Raw genomic sequence first — 21,951 nt, 5'->3', positions numbered from 1 at the left:
TGGTGCTTTATGTAGCAGAAAATGGAGGGAGAAAAAGAGAGGGACATGATGAAAAAGGAGGAAGCATCTGGAAAATAATTGAGAAGTAAAAGAGGGGATATAAAAAGAAGAACGGCACAGGTCCATTCATCTCCCAAGAGAGAGGGCGTCAACACCAAATAAATATGCGCCAAATCCCCGCTCCTCTCTCCCACTACTGTATAAGCATAAGACAAGACACTTCTTAGCCTCAGACCCATCGTCAACTGGCCACTGGGATACACAAGCCCGCGCGTTTAGGTCGATTTGGTTTTCCCACCCCACGTTGCCGCCGCAGGATGCACGTGACTCAGTCCCACCCATCCCCTCACGCCTCGGGAGTAGTTTGAGCCTTTGCGCTTGCCGTAAGGCGGAGCACAGGTAGTCCTGACAGCACGGTGGGCTTCGGCCTCGTGGGTAGGTTGCAGCTACGTTTTTCGACTGCCACCAGGTCTGCGGCGCGAGAGGTGCTCGTGCTCGGTCGCGCCATGACGTCAGCAGTCAGGTACGAGACGAGCTTGGTGGAGCAGCTACACGCGTGGAGAGTGCAGTTTTGCAGGGCGTCCTCTGTTCAGGGTGTGACAGTGTTTGTTTAGCTCAGAAGCAGTACCTGTATGAATGACTTGGGGCGGGTGGCACCTTTGAGGCAAAGACCGCTCTATTTTCATGCATAATAGCCCATCTCCTGAGACATTGCTTCTGAAGAAGGGGACTCTTCTCCTGGAAAGCTCTTAATCAGTAAGGTGCCATCAACCTTTGGTTTTTGCTGCTCCAGTCTAACATGGCTATCCTGGTTTTATTTAGTAATGTGAAGGATTCAAAGGCTGTAAGTTCTAACATTAAATGAAAATACATATAATTTTTTAATTATTATTATTACCATCCCTATTTTCCCTCTGTTCCAGGTGTTTTGAGGCTGTCCTAAGCTGGTTGGAGGTTTGAAGTAAAACCTTTACTGTGTCTGACACCAGAGGGTTGTCACAGCAGCCCAAGGCTGATTGTCATTATAGGAGCCAGCCAGCTCTGTGGGTACTTGAGCATCCCCAGCATTGAACAAATTTATGGGAAGGGGTAAAATGCAGACCTCGCAGATCTTAACTGCACGTCTTTAAACATCTTAATTTATTGACAGCTGAGGTTTCAGATTTCATGTCTGCAGGTCTGCGCTTTAGTCCCTTATTCTACCGCTGTAACTGTTGCCATTTCTGACCCCATGGATCTGTGCGATCAGTCTTATTAATAATAATTAATTTGAGGAAACACTTTAGCTAAGGGAGGTTTGCGTTTTACCCCAGAGCTGCGGCAGGAAAATGTATTTTTGTTTGGTTCAACCCAGATCAGCAGGACCCAAGACAACTGCCCTAACCTCTAGGCTACTTGGTGACAAATCAAAAGTGCGTGCCGACAAAGGTGCGCCGAGACAACTGAGCGCAAGGCGGAATCCCGCGCCAAAGAAAAATAGTGTTTTAAGGGGCTCCGACGGGGGTGGGTGGGAGGAACCCCCCACTTTACTGAATACAGATCGCGCCGACGTTGTGGGGTTGTAACCCCCCACATTATACTGAAAACTTCACTTTTTCCCTAAAAAACAGGGGAAAAGTTAACTTTCTTAGCATGTGAAATAGTAACATTTTGCCACTTTTAGTCTCAGCATAGGTCATGGCTCTGACAGGCCTCCATGACACTTTAACTGATGGAAGAACAAGAGGGCACTCAGAAAAGTTGAAAGGAGACAGATTAAAAATGAATGCTAGGAAGTTCTTCTTTACCCAACTTGTGGTAGACACCTGGAATGCGCTTCCAGAGGATGTAATAGGGCAGAGTACGGTACTAGGGTTTAAGAAAGGATTGGACAATTTCCTGCTGGAAAAGGGGATAGAGGGGTATAGATAGAGGATTATTGCACAGGTCCTGGACCTGTTGGGCTGCCACGTGAGTGGGCTGCTGGGCACGATGGACCCCCAGGTCTGACCCAGCGGAGGCTGTAATGGAGTTAAGACAACTGTGTCTGAATTCAAGGAAGCTTAGGACAAGTATATATAACGTGACCATTTATTTTTTTCATCAAAACGGGACATCTATTAATTGTCAGTCCCGCCCCCAATTTCTTCCATTCATTTTTCATGTACACATAATATCTTATTAATTCATAATGGTAACCATAAAATAAAAAAACAAACAAACGCAAAGCACACTATACACAGAGAAAATATTAATTATTTATATTTGGGGGTTTTTCAAAGATGTCAAGGCAGATGACTAAAATATGCAATGTCACTTCAGTAACTAGAAAAATAGACAAATATAGTGCAAAATATAGGCAGCAGATATAAATTCTCAAAACTGACACATTTTGATCACTAAATTGAAAATAAAATAATTTTTCCTACCTTTGCTGCCTGCGATTTCATGAGTCTCTGGTTGCGTTTCCTTCTGACTGTGCATCCTTTCTTTCATATCTTTCTTTCTTTCTGCACTCAGGCCCAACAATTGTCTCTTTCTATCCCTCCCTATGACCTTAGTGCCCACAGTGGCTCTTTCCTATGTTTAGTGCCCCTTCCCATGTCATTATTGCGATTGGCTGGTCTGGAACTTCCTCTTCGACATGTCAGAATTGATGTCGGGAAGAAGGTTTGTGGGCTGGCGCCTGGACCTTCCTTTTCTTTAGTTGTGGCGGGTGGCAACGGACCGGCGGGAGAGGGGGGTGTTGAAGCGGCGATAGACCAGGCTTCGGCAGGCAGGAAGCAGCAGCAGGGGCCAGTCCGGGGGGGGGGGGGGGTGCAGGCAGGCTGGCTTTGGCGAGGGAGGGAAAGCGATCATCTGTCCCGTTGTCCCCATGGCACATCTGAAAGCTGTGCATGGGAACAACGGGACAGGGGATCTAAAAACGGGACGGTCCCGTTCAAAATGGGACATATGGTCATCGTAAGTATATAGGATCTCTAAGGATAGTGGATGGCATAGGCCATATGATCTTTATCTGCTTTCATTTTTCTGTTTCATCACACAGCCCTGTTATATGCTTTTGTATTGTTTAGACTAATTTTAAGAATGATCAAGATTTTCTTAGATTGAGTTTTAGTATGGTGGAAGCATATTTTCAGTTAGAAAAAACAAATGTTAAATAGATGGTAGTGGTTTATTGAATTTTCTCCACTTATAGTTACATCATGATAAGTAGTAAAGGACCCTAAGGTGAACAAGTAACTGATTTCTGAAATATTTATATTTCCAGGATTTGCCTTCATGAATTCTCTTGAGGAGCATGTCCATGATTCTTTTTGCTTGTGTTGTCCGAGTGAGAGATGGCCTTCCACTCTCTGCTTCCACGGACTTTCATCCAAACAAGGACTTTATAGAATGCAGAAAAAGGTTGAAGATTTTGTCTTCTACTCTGGCAAGATGTCCAGACCGAGGCACAGCAAAAGGACGTGTCCTCAGTATACAGTAAGCACACCATTAGGGCACTGAGTGAATTTATTGCTTTGAAAGTTAAAGGACATTTTATTTGCCTCTTTGCGTGCAGACATTGCTGGACTGAGGTCAGGAGTCATTCGGTTCACGAAGCAGGGAGGGGATGTTTGAAAACCGGATGACCCATATTTTCACTGTGCATTTTTTTGAGGCTTGAGGAAATCTTAAAGGATATATTTTCAACATGATGAGCAGATTTCAAAAGCAACTGCTTTTATTAATCTTTCTTTATTCCTTTGACGTTGTGGGTGGGGGAGGCTTTGTGAACAGACCAAAGGGCATGTTAGAAAGAGTGTTTAAATGATGTCCAAGTCAGGATGCCCAACGCTCCCCTATTATTTCAGAACACGATCTGCCAACGTAGAAGCTGTGTTATAATAATGGGAAAATGGTCTGTGTGCAACTGCTTGCAGTAGGAATGGTCATTTCAGAAATATGTGTTCAAAATGTGGAAGGTGAAGCACCAGTCACAGAGACATACATTTTACAGGATATGAATGTCTCTGTTATGCAATAATGTTTTAATAAAGCTTGATATACTGTATTTTCCAATGTGTGGGTCAATGTGGTTTAAAACATGTAACATAAAAACAAACACTGAAGGCCTGTTTTACAAAGCTGCGCAACAACAGCCCCGAAGCCCTTTAAATCTCTATTGGCTTCGGGGCCGTTACTGTGCTGCAGGCGCCTGCGCGGTTTTGTAAAACAGGCCCTAAGAAAACCCAAATAGATCTAAGGACTTCCTGGGGTTTCATATTCAGATATTTCCTGATGTCTCGAGGGAGACTCAAAAAAAGTAGACGAGAATTTCTAATGTTGAAACCTGGGGTGACTCAGTTAGGGGGGTCTTTTCTTCCTTAGATACCCTTGCAAATGTGTCATTAGATATCGCTCTTTAAAAATGTCTTTGTAGACCCGTCTCATTTGATTAGTTTTCTTTCCCTTAAGCGTCTTGAGAACAAAGAAACAACTGCGCCAAAGTAATAATTAGCTCTCCTTTCAGCAGCAGATATGTGATTTTCTTTTCTTTGAATATATTGATTTAAACTACTATTTTCTTTAAGGGCTCCTTTTACGAAGCCGCGTTAGCGGCTTTATCGCACGTGACTTTTTATCACGCGCTAACCCCCGTGCTAGCCAAGAAACTACCGCCTGCTCAAGAGGAGGAGGTAGCGGTTAGCGCAGCCGGCAGTTTAGTGCACGCTATTACATGTGTTAAACCACTAATGCGGCTTCGTAAAAGGAGCCCTAAGTCTTGGATTCTAGTTTGAGGACTGGAGTGTGATTAAGCCAAGTTGATTTTTTTTTTTTTTGTTACAAGTTATGATTTATTTTTCAGGATTGAAAGTAAATTTAATATTATGATGTCTTGATCACACTTTCTGTACAAGATGTTATGCTTGGATTATATTTTGAAATCTTATAAATAAAAAAAAAGAAAGAAAGAAAATCCAATAAAAAGAGACAAAGATTCTCATTCATTAATTCAAAATAAGAGATTAACATTTATGTATCCACAGGAAACCCATGAGTTGACTGAGGATCAGAAATTTTAGAAAATGACACGGGCCAAATTTTGTCCCTATCCTGTCCCCACAAGCTCTTTCTGATCCCATTCAAATATACAAGCCTCAAACAGTTATGATTTTTATATTTAAATAATTTTATTAAAGTATAAAAAACCATATTCTGTACAACTGTCATTTTATAAATCATAAGCAAAACATAAGAAGGATCAACAAAACCCCTTTCTCCCTTCCCCCTCACAAATATCCCCTCACTATAGAGAAAACTGAATAGGCCAAATTACTATAGAAGGCTACATAGAAAATTAATGCTAACAGAATACCTCAGTCACACACACAACACAAATGCCAAATACATAATAGGTGACCAAAACCGATTAATGTACATTAAACCAAAATTCCAAGAAGCCACACCTTCCATGTAATACAACAAAGAAATAGATCCATTTTCTCCTATATTGTACAAAATATAAAAATCACACATGCCAGGGATGGTGTTAGGGGAGTTCAACTAGGGCAACTGCCCCCTGGCCAGAGAGAGCCCTAAGCCTACTGGAAGCTGAAGGCAGCAGGGCCTGGTAGTGGGCTTTGGGGTCGCCTCCCAAATTTCTGACCTGGGCCCCAGCCATGTCTGGCAGGGTACACATTTCAAATTTGACATAATTTTTTTCTATTTTGTGACTAAACTATTTTTTTCTACCTTTTGTGATCTGGTCATTTTATTTTTGAAATCATGTTGATCCCAGGCTCCGGTTTCTGTTTCCCGAGAGTGTGGTTAGAGCTATAGCCTCAGCATCCTAAGTTTTTGGATTCAAGCCCTGAGCTGTTCCTTGTGACCCTGGGCAAGTCACTTAATCCTCCACTGCCCCAAGTACATTAGATAGACTGTGAGCCCATCGGGACAAATAGGGAAAATGCTTGAAGGACCTGTATGTAAACTGCTTTGAGTCCCAATCCTTTTCCCTTCTCTTAACTGACTCACCAGGGTCTTCTGCTTATTTGACATTTCTTCTTTCTCTGTGCTCACCATCCATCTTCCATTTCTCTTTCCCTTCTCTGTGTCTCCTATACTTCACAGTCCAGCATTTCCCCTGTATCCATCACTCCTCAGTCATCGCCACCGCTCTGTCTTTATCCCATCCCCCTGTGCCAAATATTCTCTCCATAGGCAGCATTACCCCCTCTTCCTTCCCTTAGTCACTTTTCATGATTAAGATTGACTACTGTAATAATATCTATCTAGGACCAATTACATTTATCTTTAAGAAACTTCAGACATTACAAAATACCACGGTTTGCCTTTTATGTAATTTACGCATTAAAACAACAGCATTGGCTCCTTGAAATCAGTGTTTAATCTAAAGTTCTGTTAGCTTTTAAAGCATGTAGATCAGGAACGCCATCCTGTTTAGCCTTTCTTATCATCCCTTACACACCAACCTGACTTTTACAATTCTTGAATGATCATCATATGGTCCTCTCTGGACCCTGCTTGGCTCAGTTGGAGACCACCAGACAGAGTATCTTTTATGGTCCCATCCCTTTGGAATTCATTACTGCTTGCAAATCGTGGTGAACTATTCTTTAAAAAAAATGTTAAATAGCCATTGTATTTATACATGTGGAGGGGCTTAATTGAAAGGGACGTCTAATTCTGTTTACGTCCATCTCGCAAGTCATCCAAAGTAAAAAAACAGCTTAAGACACATTTTCGAAAAATACGTCCAAATTTTTTTTCTTTTCAAAAATCATTTAATTATACGTCCTGCTGATCTGATCGTCCAAGCCGCTAAATCGTCCATCTTTATACCACATTTTCGTCCAACTTTTCGTCCAAGTCCAAAACGCCTAGAACAAGCCCTGTTGGACGTGGGAGGGGTCTGCAAAGTGATGGACTGCACACCCAGACATGCCACCTAAATAGTGGGGTACCTTACAGGACACTGCTGTGAACTTCACAAAAAGGGTGCCATGTCTTCTCCTCTCTACAGTTCCCTTATAGGTCACGGTGAGCCCCCCAAGCCACTTCCAGAATCCCCTAGACCCACTTATCTACCACCCCAATAGCCCTTATGGCTGCAGGAGCCACTTATATGCCAGTAAAAAAAGGGTTTTGGGGGTGTATAGGGCAGTGCACATGTTTAAGTATCAATGCAGTGATTACAGGGGCTTATGGTCATGGGTCTTCCTCTCCATGGGTCCCTAAACCACCTCCAAGACAGCTTAAGCCACCTCTGTGCTGGACGACTAGGCTTTCCTATGCCAGGCTGCCAGGTGATGATGGTCTGGAGGCTGAATTTTAAAGTTGTTATTAATATTTTTATGGGGGTGGGGGGGTTGGTGATCACCTGGGGTAGTGTGTGGGGGGGTCTGTTTTATGTGTTTGTAGTTCTTATCTGGTGAGTTTAGGTGGGTTTTTGTGACTTAGACGTCCAAGTTCCGTCGATCCTGGGCTGTATAACTTTCGGTTATACATGCTGTACGACTAAGTCTAAGCCGGCCCACGTCCCGCCCAACTCCCGCCCTCGACACTCCTCTCGAAATGCCCCATTTAGCTTTGGTCATTCAGCGGCACTATGAAGGCCTAGGTCGTTTAGAAATACATCCAAAATCTGTTTTTATTATCGGCACTTGGACGTATTTGGGAAATGTTCGTCCAAGTGCTGACTTAGGCCGTTTTTTGGATGTTTTTCTCTTTCAATTATGAGCCCCTTAGGTTGCAAAATAACTGTTCAAAACCCATGATGCTGCTCTTTTTTGAACAAAATAGAGCAGGAAAAAAAAATTATTTACAATGTCCAATGAGACATGGACAAGAGGACATGGACTGAAGCTAAGGGGGGATAAGTCCAGGACAAATATCAGGAAGTTCTGCTTCACGCAACGAGTGGTGGACACCTGGAATGCTCTCCCAGAGGAGGTTATTGCGGAATCCACCGTTCTAGGATTTAAAAGCAAACTAGATGCTAGGAAATTCTACTTTACGGAGAGGGTGGTGGATGCCTGGAATGCGCTCCTGAGAGAGGTGGTGGAGAGTAAAACTGTGACTGAGTTCAAAGAAGCGTGGGATGAACACAGAAGATTTAGAATCAGAAAATAATATTAAAGATTGAACTAGGCCAGTTACTGGGCAGACTTGTACGGTCTGCGTCTATGTATGGCCGTTTGGAGGAGGATGGGCAGGGGAGGGCTTCAATGGCTGGGAGGGTGTAGATGGGCTGGAGTAAGTCTTAACAGAGATTTCGGCAGTTGGAACCCAAGCACAGTACTGGGTAAAGCTAAGAAGAAAAAATTAAAAAATTTAAATTGAATCAGGTTGGGCAGACTGGATGGACCATTCGGGTCTTTATCTGCCGTCATCTACTATGTTACTATGTTACTATCTCCTTACGAGAGGCATAGAGGGATATGGGTGACTAAAATTACATCAGGTGTACACTTGGCTGGGCCTCCGCGTGTGCGGATCGCCGGACTTGATGGACCGAAGGTCTGATCCGGAGATGGCAGTTCTTATTATTGTACCACAGAAAGGTACTTTAAGAGTATCTGTCCATGGTGAGCTCACAAGTTAAGAGGCTGATATAGAAAGCTATAGGAAGACCATGCGTGGATATTGGCTTTTATTGCGAGTATAATACTGTGCTTACAGACAACTAAGTCAGTGCAAATTTTATGTATGCAAATCTTGCATGCAAATTGCCGGACACATGCACAAGGGTTTTGTGGTAAGCACAGCTTCTTGTGCACATGACAGAAAAACAGAAGTGTCTGCTCACATTGGTGTCTGTTCTACATATAAATACAAGCCTCACAAAAATTTGTAGCCAATAAACATTTTGCAGAGCTAATATTTATTTTATTTATTTAAAAATGTATATATCATATATTATCTATACGGTTTATATAAAAATAGGCATAAAATGTTAAATAAATATACATATTGCAAATATTACAAATCACCATACTTTAAAAAGCAATCAGCAGGACAGAAGGCATTTTCAGATCATTCTAAATATATAATCTCAACACAAGACAGCATTAACAAACAGAAGGATAGGTGCCAATGTGTGCTAATACTTTCGTTTTTATTCCAACAACATACACACAATCTACTACTACTACCGTGTTTCCCCAAAAATAAGAATGTCTTATATTAATTTGGGGGTCAAAAAAATGCATTAGGGCTTATTTTCAAGAGATGTCTTATTTTTTTCATGTACAACAATCATCTCTCCTTTCCTCTCCTCCACCCCATTTCTTCCTCTTTCCTTTCTCCCCCTCACCCCCATGTACAGTATCTTTCCTCCCCTCTCACCCATCCCCTTGTGCTTCATCTTTCTATTCCTCCCTCCCATTTCCTTGTGCAGCAGAATCCCACCAAACCTCCCACCGTGAGACTCTGAGGCCTCCTGAATAGCGGTCTGCACAGGAACGGGGATCGTGGAAATCCCGCTGAGATCCCCTTAATGTTAACGGGACTCCCACGGGGACCCCTTCAAGGCCAACGGGACTCCCAAGGGGATAGAACTGAGATCTCTCATTCTGAGGTCTACCTAATTTTCAAGATGATACCAGTCCGGCACCGCGGCGGGAATAGCCATTCTGAGCAGTGAGCTCAGCATGTAGGCGCTCAGTGTGCCTACGTGCTGAACTCACTGCATTGCTGCTGATTGGTCGGGCAGTGGCACGTGCAAGGCTAGAACAGGAAGTCAGCCTGTATGAAGTCCACCCTCCCCACCTATGCATTTACATAACGTCCGCCCTCAACCCAGCTGTGGCCAATTGGAAACAAAGACACATGATAGGGATCCACCTCCCCTACCTCCGCCTCCTCCCCTTTTGGAGGAAGGCTGAGAAAGTTGAATCAGGGCTCTCCAGTGTGCAGGGAGTGCGTGAGGTGGGCCAGGAGAGGAAATTCTGTTATTCTTAGAATGCCTTCATTTTCAGCGTTTACAGATTTCCCTTTTGTGCAATAAGGTATCAAGTTAACCTGCGAGGCTGGTGCAGTCAGATTGCAGAGATCTTTATTCGCCTTATGTGCATAATTGTGGGGGGAGGGGGCAAATACTGTGTCCGACACACTTGAGCGTCTTGCATTTCTCAGAGTTATCCTTTGTGCAGTTTTGAGGCACTCACACACACATGGCGTAAACAAAACTGTCTTTACAGTGTGGAAATTATTTCAGAGGGCTAAGGCAGGGAGAAGAGGAGAACTGGATGGAAGAAGGGTCAATGGCAGCTGAGAATGGCATGCATGGTGATGGTATAAAGAGAGACAGACTGCAGGAAAGGAATTCCCTGTTAGAGTCTCTCGTTTAACTTTGACAGCAAAGAGCGATAGCAAAGAAAAGCTGGCCAGAAGCCCTTGATAAGACATTAGCAGCACACTGCATACTGATGGAGAGAGATAGATGAATGATGGAGTGGAGGGAGTGATGGTATAATAGACAGATTCAGGCTTCTTAGTCAACTTCTTTAAGAGCTTAAACAATATGGCCAAATAGTGTCAGACAGGTTAAAGAGCAGCCTAATAGTGCAGAGGCCTGAGATCCAAGGGAACTAGGTTTGGTTCCCACTGCATCTCCTTGTGATTCTGGGAAAGTCACTTAACTCTGCACTGTCCCAAATACAAATAAGTACTAACTTTTATGGGGGATGGGTGGGGACAGTGGGAATTCCTCGGGATGGGCGGGGACGGGGAGAATTCCTCGTGGGGATGGGCGGGGCGGAGGGGATTCCTCATGGGGACGGGTGGTGATGGAGGAGATTCTGACAGGGACGGGTGGGGATGGATGGGATTCTGGCGGGGATGGGTGGGATTTCTGTCCCCGTGCAACTTTCTACTCTTGAAGCAGCAGGGGTGGGGATTGCTGTATCAGTGAGTCCAATTTTTTCAGCAAATCAGCCAGCAAATCAGCCAGCACTAGTGTCAGGTATGGAGTTGTGGACATTCGGGGTGGGCGGCTTCGGGGGTCGATCTTAACTAAGGTTTATTTTTGGGGTAGGGCTTATATTAGGAGCATCTTTAAAAATTATGCTAGGGCTTATTTTCGGGATAGGTCTTAATTTCAGGGAAAAAGGGTACTACTATTATTATTTCTAGAGCGCTACCAGATGTACACAGTGCTGTACAGAGTCACAAAGGAGGAGGAGTGTGTGGCGCAGTGGTTGAAGCTACAGCCTCAACACTCTGGGGTTGTGGGTTCAAATCCCGCGCTGCTCCTTGTGACCCTGGGCAAGTCACTTAATCCTCCATAGCCCCAGGTACGTTAGATAGATTGTGAGCCCACCGGGACAGATAGGGAAAATGCTTGAGTACCAGATTGTGAGCCCACCGGGACAGATAGGGAAAATGCTTGAGTACCTGATTGTAAAACCGCTTAGAAAGCCTTGATAGGCGGTATATAAAATCCTAATAAACTTAAACAGTCCCTGCTCGAGTGAGCTTACAATCTAAACTATCAAGACAGACAAACAGGATGCCAGCGTAGGGGTGGCAGATGGGATGGTTAAACTGCTGGCTGGATGTGGTCAGAGGTTAGAGGGGAGTAAGGTTATGAGTTGAAGGCTGTCTAGTATGCTAGTATCTATAGGCACCCAGTTATAGAATTGCCCTAGAGGTTTGATGACTTTACTACCCTCTTTAAGTCCAATTAAATAAGTAAAAATACAATTTTAGCATATTCTGACAGCCAGTGCAATCAAATTTAAATAAGAGGTTGCTCGTTTATTTGCACATCTGTTAAATATTAATTTAGCTGCTGTGTTCTGTAACAGTGGGACTCTAAACCTTTATTTTGACAACAGTCCCAAATACAAGATGTTGCAATAATTAGTTTTGAGTCTGAATTGTTGCCTGTACCAAGATCTTCGGGTGGACAACCTTACGCTGGCTTTTACAAAGCTGCAGTAGAGGTTTCTACCATGGGCCGGCAAGGTAGATGCTCCAAGGCTCATAGAATTCCTGTGAGCATTGCACCATTTGTCTGGCCGGCCCACAGTCGAAACCTCTACTGCAGTTTTGTAAAAGGAGCCCTTAGTCCTCAAAGGCCACAACCCAGTTGGATTTTCAGGATTTCCTCGGTGAATATACATTGATCTATTTGCATATTTATTGGGGAAATCCCAAAAATCTGTCTGGGTTGTGGCCCTCGAGGAGTGAGGTTGCCCATCCCTGATATTAATGTGTATCATAAAAAATAAACAAAAAAATTTTTTATGCACAGCATGAGAATCTAGATACTGCAGAATCTAATATTTTCCTCAGTATCTTTAAAGATGTGAACAAGACACGTTTCATTCTTGTCAACATTGGGCTGAATTGGTAACTGGCTTACCTACTGCACATGTTGTTTCTTCATATGAATTAAACATATAAATTTTATGAAGAGCAGCCAAATTTCTCTGCTCTCCGTAAAACGTTACGATAGTTTTATAACAGGGCAGTTAACTGAAAGCATAGTTTAAAGTGCATGTTTTATAAAGGTGATTACTTTTCTTTATAAAATACTAGTGCTGAAGAAGTGGCTGAAAATGGCATGGTCACTTAACACCATCCCTATAGCTGATATAAATGCTTATGCCCAGTTTTGAGAGCCCTAACACATGTATAGCATAGTATTTTCTGTTGCAAAGGATATAGGAGTCCTGTCTAGGTAATATCCCCCTGCTCCGCTAGTTGTGTTGCAGAAGGATGAAATTTACATTTTTCAAGTGCCCCCTTCAGATTTTTCTTCTGCAAGCAAGTTAAAAAAGGTGGTGTTTTGATCTGCTCTGATTATTTTTCAGTTTTTTAAGCCAAATACAGAGGTTTTGCGGTTCTTTAGAGGTTCCCAGTGATCCTGGGGCAGCTCTGCCTGGGAGAGGACGCAGACTCAGGGAAAGAAAACTGCAGCTAGCAGGGCAACCCTCAGGGTGCCTGTCTGGCTGGCCTGCACTAAAATTGCTGGAAGACACCGGACTTGAGAGAGACTTGGGTGTGCTAGTGGATCCATCCATGAAACCATCCGCACAGTGTGCAGCAGCCTCGAAGAAAGCCAACAGGATGCTGGGCAACATCAAGAGGGGCATATCAACCAGGACGCGGGAAGTCATCATGCCGCTGTATCGAGCGATGGTGCGCCCACATCTGGACTACTGCGTTCAATATTGGTCGCCGCACCTCAAGAAGGACATGGCAGTTCTTGAGAGAGTCCAAAGGAGGGCAACGAAACTGGTAAGAGGGCTGGAAAACTGCCCATATGCCGAGAGGCTGGATAAACTGGGGCTCTTCTCTCTGGAAAAGAGGAGGCTCAGGGGGGATATGATAGAGACCCTCAAAATACTTAGGGGCATAGAGAGGGTGGACAGGGACAGGTTCTTCAGACTAAAAGGGACGACAGGTACGAGGGGGCCCTCAGAGAAACTGAAGGGAGATAGGTTCAAATCAAATGCAAGAAAGTTTTTCTTCACCCAAAGGGTCGTGGACAAATGGAATGCGCTCCCGGAGGAGGTGATCCGGCAGAGTACAGTACAGGGATTCAAACAGGGATTGGACAGATTCCTGAGGGAAAAGGGGATCGTGGGGTACTGAGGGAGGTGCTGGGGTGTTGCATAAGTATAGACAGCTCACCAGGTCGTGCAGGTGCAAGGCCGGAGGGTTAGGACATTGATGGGAAGATAGGACTTCGATGAGAAACCTAGGGGGCAAGGGGGCCCCTTCTGGTGATTAAGGCAGGTCATGACCTGTTGGGCCGCCGCGGGGCGGACTGCTGGGCGGGATGGACCTCTGGTCTGACCCGGCAGAGGCACTGCTTATGTTCTTATATAAATGAATGAAATGCCAGTGTTTGCTTATTCTTTGCTCATAAAACGAGGTCCCCATTCTTAACATGTTCGACTAATTGATATGTTCATCTTTGGCTTTTTTTGAGCAGAGCATTTAAGTACTGAGCACTCTTCAATACTGATCTGACATTTCTTGGCTTTGATGCCGTGGAAGGGCATAATCAAAAGAAACGTTTAAGTCCAATTTGGACGTAGGGCGCTGGTCGCCCAAAGTCGGCAGCGGCAAAATGTCCATTCTTGAAAAGTATGTCCAAATATTTTTTTTCAAAAATAGTCTATCTGTACGTTCATGCATTTGATCATCCAGCCCGCCTCTGTGTCTGTCTTTATACCATATTCTCGACCAAAAATTTGTTCAAGTCCCAAACGCTCAGAACAAGACCTTATGGAAGTGGGAGGGGCCAGCATTTTGATGGACAGGCCACCAAGACAATGGCAAGAGAGCAGTGGGGCACCTTACAGGGCACTGCTGTGACCTTCACAAAAAGGGTGCCATATAAACATCTCAAAACACAGCTCTATCTTTGTTGCTTTTTATAAGACCTGTTCCATCAAACTCAAAGAATAATAGCATAAGAGTCTTATTTGTCTATATAGACCTCAGCGGTACCACAAGTATGTATATCGTCAAGTATATTTTATTGAGCACCAAGAGAAACAACAATCAGAAACAAGTACAAGGAACAACAGAGCAGCTCTAAATTTTACACAAAAATCCAACAAATCCTCCCCATCAACCCAACCCACAACCCAACCCCCCCCACAATTATGTATATAAACTTTTTACACATACATAGTTTAGGCACCAATATTCATCATTGGTCTCAACCTTTCAATTATTTTCAATGCTTGCAATTAAATTTCATAGATAGATACTCATCTTCATCTACGCGGGTAGGGGTAGGCACTCCGACACAGACCAGGGCTTTATCAAGGAAATCCCCCTGCAGATATATAACCAATAAATAGAGATAAATAGAGTTGTAAAACAGCCATATATAAATAACTTTAAATATTTTAAGTATCTCCTTAGCTCTCCAACAACATAATTTATAATCAATACCTTAGATCCAACGACTCATGCTTCCCGCGTCCATAGATTTAACCAGGAAACATGGCCGCTGCATTTGTACAATAAATACCCAAAACCCTTTGAACGTGATGACATCAATCTTAGCATAGCCACGCCCCCTTTATCCCTGATTTGACCAATGCACAGATCCCCTTCCCTTATATTAATGTCATCCACTCAGTTTCAGCATTTAAACCCATTGGAGTAACATAATTTGAAGTATATGTCCATTTTTGTCATCTAAAATTTAATCTTACTTTATAGTTCCCACCCAACATGAACCTTATCTATGATCCGCCATTTCAGATCCCCAATTTTATGTTTTTTCTCATGCCAATGCTGGACAAGAGGAGCTTCCATATTACCCATGTTAATACGGGATTTGTGTTCCGTCAAACGGACATTAATTTTACAGCTCGTCCTCCCCACATATAGCAATCGGCAAGGGCACTGGATCATATATATGACTAGAGTGCTCTGACAGGAGGTGTTCGAAGTGGATGCTTCCATACTGAACCCACTAAAGCTAAATCACATCACTGACATTGCCCGCAGCTAGAATGACCATATATCTCCTCATTCCTCAACTGTCAAAATGATGGGTAGAAAGGATTTCCCCCATTGTCCTTCTTCTTTTATATGATATAATAGGATCTACCTGAAATTGAGTACTCGGCTGCAAAATTGGCCAGTGTTGTTTTATAATGGCAAAAAAAAAGCCACACTTATCACAGTAAATGGAAGAACAGCTATAAGACAATTATCCTGTGTCTCAACTCTCTTTTCTTGTAACAATAAAGGTCATTGAGCAAACTTAGCCAGCAAATAAGCCTTACCCTCCAGGGATTCAAGACAAAGTTGGACAAGTTCCTGCTAAACTGGAACGTACGCAGGTGAGGCTGGACTCATTTAAAGCACTGGTCTTTGACCTGGGGGCCGCTGTGTGAGCGGACTGCTGGGCACGATGGACCACTGGTCTGACCCAGCAGCGGCAATTCTTATGTTCTTATGATAGATAAGTTATGTTTGGAAGTGCCATCTTTGAGTGTGGTGAAACTTTCTGGTCACCGTAAAACCATGCTGGCAGTACAGAGGCCAATGTGGTGGAATACCTTGCCCTTTGAGATAAGACAGTCATCTGATGTTTTGCAGTTCAGAAAAATGGTTAAAACTAGGCTAATTGAGTAAAGTATTTTCATTTTCGGTTTTTAGCCTATGGTTTTGTATTCTTGCTGAGAGTTGTATTTTTAGAGTGTAGTTTGATTTATTCCATTTGTTTTAATGATGTTTTTAGTATTGTTGTTTTATTTTGGTTATGTTATATGTTTGTAAGTCCTTTTATTATGTATGTTTTGCTGTTACCCACCTGGAATTGTAGGCTATGAGGGTTATATATTTTTAAATAAATAAATATTGCTTTTTAAATACTGATTTTTTTTCAACAGATAACAGGAAATATAGACCTAAAAGGAAGGGCAGGAGTAAGCACAGTGGCTCTTTAGTTGCAAAGAAGTTAAAAGGAATTGATATTGACACAGGAAAGAAATAGTCATATTATATAGGTTCTTGTGGTCTACTTTGAGTATTTGATGTCTTGCATCATTACACATATGATATTGTCCAGTTCCAGTTTAGGCATGTTTTGAAATACTGCCTTAAATTCCTCTGATCCCGATATAACGAGTCTCATTGCTGGGCCTCCTTGTAGGGCAGTAGATTCTAGCATGGTTGTATATTTTCTTGTGATGGAGATGCTAAGTTTTTTTTTTCTTTCAGTTTTCACACTTGTGGAGATGTCGCCTTCATGAGTATCTGTTCCAGCAGCTTCCCGGCTGCCATGGCGTTCTGCTTCCTGGAGGCACTGCACTGGGAATTCCGAGCTTCTTATGACAGCATCCGTGTGGGCCTGGCTTCCAGACCATATGCCTTTCTCGACTTTGGTTTGTACTTTTATGCTCTTGCATTTGTTAAATGTGGCGGATACTTAAGGGAGTGAATCTTGCTGTTTTAATACACTGCAGTAAAGCTTCATCTGTATTTTTAATTTTCTGACCAAATTAAGTTAGGTTTCTTTTTAGCTTGACAGGTAATCAGAAAAGGTCACAGTGTTTGCGGATTATGTTAATGATGCCCTGTGAGGTAAATGGCCTGCTGATGTTCAATCCAGTGCAGGTTGGGAATAATGGTATAACTAATATATGGAACTGCTGATGCATCCAGGATGGTTGTCGCTTGACAGTTTGCGATGGTTCAGTTTATTGTGAAGTTGAGGCTCATCTTTGTACTATTTGTGCTGAATTTCTTCTGAGATTCAGTGGAGGGCTTTCAGTTTCCAATGCTGTTGGTCTGCTCCCTTAACAGTAATACAAGATTTTATTGATGTATTAGAAATGCATTTATATTTGGCCAATTTGCCTTTCTTTGCAGATTACAATAAATATACACAAACAGCAGACAAAGAAAACAGAGATCTGTTCAAAAGCTGACTCGTAACAGAAATAATTTAGCTTGCTTTTATTTGTAGTGCAGGATTTGATTTATTCCTTTTACCCAAATTTCTAAGCTATGCCTCTTGGCTTTTTTTCATAAGGCTTCCAGAAACCGTTTAGTGAATTAAAATGTCAGCAGAGAAAGCTAGAATTTGTATAGATTTTTTTCCTTTCTGTTGGAGTTCACTTTTGAAATACTTATTGGGGAAAATAATCCAGCATTTTATGCCGTTGTGCCAGAAGGGTTGAACGCAGGTTGTGTCACCTACACAGACTATTAAATCAGTTGAGACATTGCCACGTTAACACCTGAGAGAGAGAAGGACTAAAGTCTAACAGATCGAACCTTGTCTGAGTTCCTGTGGAAGGCAGGTCACAGTCCTGAGCCATCTAAGCCTTTGTGAGTCAGACCATTAATATGAATTAGAGCTTGAGATAGTTTGAACTGATGTAAATGAAGTTAATGATTTGAATTATTTATGATATGAAATACCTTTATGAATATATGAATTGACTAGAGTTATGTGCTTATGTTATTTGATATTAAAAATATACACAATTTGTATGGTTTTATTTTTTGTGTCAAGAGGCATCCTACCTTTTTTTGAATCTTGCTGGTGATGGACAGTAGATGTCGATCTACCAGAGGAAGGTCAGAGCCTTGTAAAGTCATGCTCCCAGTGTAGGCCTCCAATTCAGCCCATCACAGCTCCATCAACTGGCTTATAATATTGGTAGACAGGAAAGGAGTCCCACATTCAGCCTGGCCTCCTTGCACCTGGTAGTGCAGTTGTCTTTAGCAGATTAGAGCAGCAGATAATCAAAATCCTCTTTTCACTTAGGAGGCTGAACGTTGTCACAGTGTCACTTGCCAGCCTAAAGGGACCGAGGTAAAACAAAACTTCTCAATTTCTCTTGATCGAAGGGCTTCCTCGGTGTAATTACATTGCATGATCAGTTTTACCACTAGGCCTAACCTAGTCATAAAAAGTATAAAGTCACTTTGGTAAAACTGAACCCACTGACAAAGTTGCTTCCCTCTCTCATGTCATGTATACTCACTTCACAAGCCACAGTGCATTTCTGTAACACTCGGCTACTGCAGGGACAGTCAAGTCAGCCTTTGAAAACCCAAGCTGTGTTGGGGGGGGGGGGGGGTAAGTGAGCACAGGGACAGTCCGCTGAAGCCACAGAGGGTCTGGAGCTGCTCTCAGGTTGACCTCCATTTGCTGATTTGTGGATATTGACAGAGTAATAATAATAATTTTATTCTTGTATACCGCCATACCCAAAGAAGTTCTAGGTGGTTCACATCCATTAATTACGATCCACGGTGACACACGGATTTACAAAATTTTAACAAAATTACAGACAATGAAAAGGGGGGCGTGGGGAACTCTTTAACTGAGAATTAGCAGAAGTAACGGTAAAACAGAAGGTAAGGTTGGAAGGAAAGCGATAACGAGAGAGAGACCTAGTGGGGAGAGGGGGGGAGCAGATGGAACGGGGGGAGAGTGGGAAAGGGGAGAAGCAGGGGGCAAGGGGGATTAAGAGCCCTGTTCGCGGAAGAGGTGCATTTTGAGAAGTTTTCTAAAACTAAGGTAAGAGGGGGCCTCGAGTATCATTTAGGCAAGCCAAGGGTTCAGCTTAGCCATCTGGTACGCAAAGGTTTTGTCGAAATCTATTGAAGTGACATAATTTTAGTGATGGGAAGACGAACAGCTGGATTCTGCGGGATTTCTTGTTGGTGAGATTCAGAGTGAAATGATGATTGAGGTAACTAGGTAGTAGGCCAAAAACTGTTTTGTAACAGAAGCAGGCAAATTTGAATAGGACTCTGGATTCGAAAGGGAGCCAATGCAGTTGGTGATAGAAAGGCATGATGTGGTCCCATTTATTCAGGCCGAATATGAGGCGGACGGCAGTGTTCTGGATCAATTTTAGTCTCCTCATGGTTTTCTTCATGGAGCTCAAATAAATGACATTGCAATAGTCTAGTACACTGAGAATGGAGGACTGTACCAAAAGGCGGAAAGAGGAGTCATCAAAGTATTTTTTTATGGTGCGCAGTTTCCAGAGCACCGAGAAGCATTTCTTGACAGTAAGATCGGTGTGATTTTCTAGCGATAGATGTTTGTCTAGAGTGACTCCCAGTATTTTTAATGTTTGTTCGAGGGGGAAGACCAGACCTTTCACCTGGATTGTGGAGTCTTTGATTTTTTCATTGGGGGCGGCTAGGAAGAATTTTGTTTTGTCCGGGTTTAGTTTTAATCTGTAGGCTAGCATCCAGAGTTCTATCTGGTTAAGTATGCTTGTGATGTAGGCTAGAAGTTCTGGGGAGAAGGTGGTGAGTGGGATGACTATTGTGATGTCATCTGCGTAGATGAAGAATTTGAGTTTGAGGTTATGAAGGAGGTTACCCAGGGAGGCGAGGTAGATATTAAATAGTGTGGGTGAGAGGTGGGAGCCCTGGGGCACCCCGCAGGAGTTAACCCAGCTGGATGAGGAAGAGTCGTTTTTGAGTACTCTGTAGGATCTGTTTTGTAGGAATCCGCGAAACCAATTTAGGACCTGGTCGGAGATGCCAATGTGGGTCAGGCATTCTAGGAGAATGTTGTGGTCTACTAGGTCGAACGCACTGCTTAAGTCGAGTTGAAGGATCAGGGCGCTGGAGCCCAGGCTGAAGAGGGTGTGCAAGTGGTCAATTAAGGCTGCAATTATGGTTTCGGTGCTGTGGTCTGTTCGAAAGCCCGACTGATTGTCACTTAGTATGTTGAATTTATCCAGATAAGCGGTGAGTTCAGCTTTTACCACCCCTTCAGCTATTTTTGTGAAAAGAGGAATGCTAGCGATTGGTCTGTAATTAGAAGGGGCGTTTGGGGGTTCTTTCGTGTTTTTTATAATTGGGGTTAACAGAATATGGCCTTGATCTGGAGGAAAGTATCCTGAGGAAAGTAGGAAGTTTACCCAGGTTAGCATGTTGGCTTTGAAGTGGATGGGCGCAGTTTTCATGACGTTTGGAGGGCAGGTGTCTAGTTTGCAGAAGGAGTTAGAATATTTGTTGTAGAGTTTATTGAAGGTTTCCCAGTCCAGTGTTTTGAATTGGTTCCAATTTAGATCTGCTCTGGACCCTTGTTCTGGTTTATATATGTCGGTGATAGGAAGAATGGGAAAAAGCTCCAGGGGATTAGTCGAGGTAGGTAAAGTAGATCTTAGTTTTTGAATCTTGGAGATGAAGAAATCAGCTAAGGTGTTTGCGATTAATGTGGAATCTTCGTGGTTGTTGGTGAGTGTCTCGATGTAGTATAGGTCATTAACCAGCATAAAGAGATTGCTACTGTTATTTGTATAGTCACCAATTTTGTGTGAATAGAATTTTTTTCATTTTTCCTTGGTAAGGTTTTTATAGGTTTTTAGTTTAAGTCTCCAGGCGTCTCTGTGTTCCTGGGATCCCGATTTTAGCCATACTCTTTCCGATTTTCTAAGGTCCCTCTTCAACTGAAGTAGCTCTGCATCGAACCATCCCTCCTGCTTTGTAGTTCTGATTTGGCGGGTTTTTATGGGGGCTATTTCGTTTAAAATGTTTGTGCTGTCGTTGATCCAATCTGTCATAAGTTGTTCTGTTTCTTCGCTTAGTTTTGTGTTCTTTTTGTAGCGGGCCCAAAATTCCCTCTGGGTCAATTTTTCCCCTGGTGGTGAGAGTTTTTGATATTTCTTGTTTTTGCCGTTTTTAGTGGGATTTTGTTGGCAGTCGATGGAAAAGTCACAGAGTCTGTGGTCAGACCATAGGGAATCTGTCCAATTGGATTGTATCCAATTAAATTTTGGGCTGGACCGTACTTTGGAGGAGAAGGTCACCAAGTCTAGTTGATGACATCTTTGATGAGTTTTGGTTGGGGGGGGTTTGAAGAAGCCTAGTTGGGTGATGAGTGACCAAAAATCCGATACTTCTGGTTGATCAAGTTGCTTGAGGTGGATGTTGATGTCCCCGCCAGTAGGTTCTCTTTGGCTTGTTAAGGAGTTAGTAAGTAAGGCTTCCGCAAAGTCCCTCTTTGGACTAGGTTCCCATTTTTTTTGGTGGGATATAGAATAGAGTGATTGTTAGGGGGGCGGCCAGGGATTTGGACTTCAGAGAGCAGGCTCGTATTTCAGAGTTAGGAGAGGACTTGGTGTTCAGTAGAGAGCAGTTGAGGTGGTCTCTAAAGATTATAGCTAGACCTCCTCCTCTTCCCCAGGTTCTGGCCAGGGAGAGAATCTTAAATCCTGGGGGTAGACAGTCTTTGATTATGATATCCTTGTCGGAGTGCAACCAGGTTTCCGTGAGTAAGACAAAATCAGGGTTAGTTTCACTCAGCCAGTCTTTGATCAGAATGGCTTTGTTCCTCAGTGATCTAATATTTAGGTAGAAACCTAGTAAGTTCTGTTGGTTGGAGTGGGCGACTAGGTAGTCGTGAGAGTAGGCTAATTTTTTTTAGAGACCTAGGTTTTTTTGGGCAGAGCTTGTAAGAATAGCGGGAGGGTGGGGGGTTTGGGGGCGAACTGGTGT

General features: G+C 43.1%; 1 protein-coding gene across 6 annotated transcripts in view; it reads left to right on the top strand.

Annotated features, from left to right (window-relative positions):
* Positions 1-286: 286 nt before the first annotated feature.
* The window catches only part of SEC22C (SEC22 homolog C, vesicle trafficking protein), a 56,834-nt gene continuing 35,169 nt past the window's right edge, over positions 287-21,951 (top strand). The window contains exons 1-4 of one of the 6 annotated variants that reach the window (XM_033931777.1): positions 287-523; positions 3,254-3,465; positions 15,717-15,809; positions 16,693-16,856. In XM_033931777.1, coding sequence (XP_033787668.1) covers positions 3,284-3,465; positions 15,717-15,809; positions 16,693-16,856 — 439 coding nt within the window. In that variant the 5' untranslated portion in view covers positions 287-523; positions 3,254-3,283. The other 5 variants (XM_033931780.1, XM_033931779.1, XM_033931781.1 and 2 more) reach the window with 5 other exon arrangements.

The sequence above is a fragment of the Geotrypetes seraphini genome, chromosome 2 (assembly GCF_902459505.1).
Source record: "Geotrypetes seraphini chromosome 2, aGeoSer1.1, whole genome shotgun sequence".
In the NCBI taxonomy this organism is placed as follows: Eukaryota; Metazoa; Chordata; class Amphibia; order Gymnophiona; family Dermophiidae; genus Geotrypetes; species Geotrypetes seraphini.
This window is presented reverse-complemented; position numbering and strand designations above follow the sequence as displayed.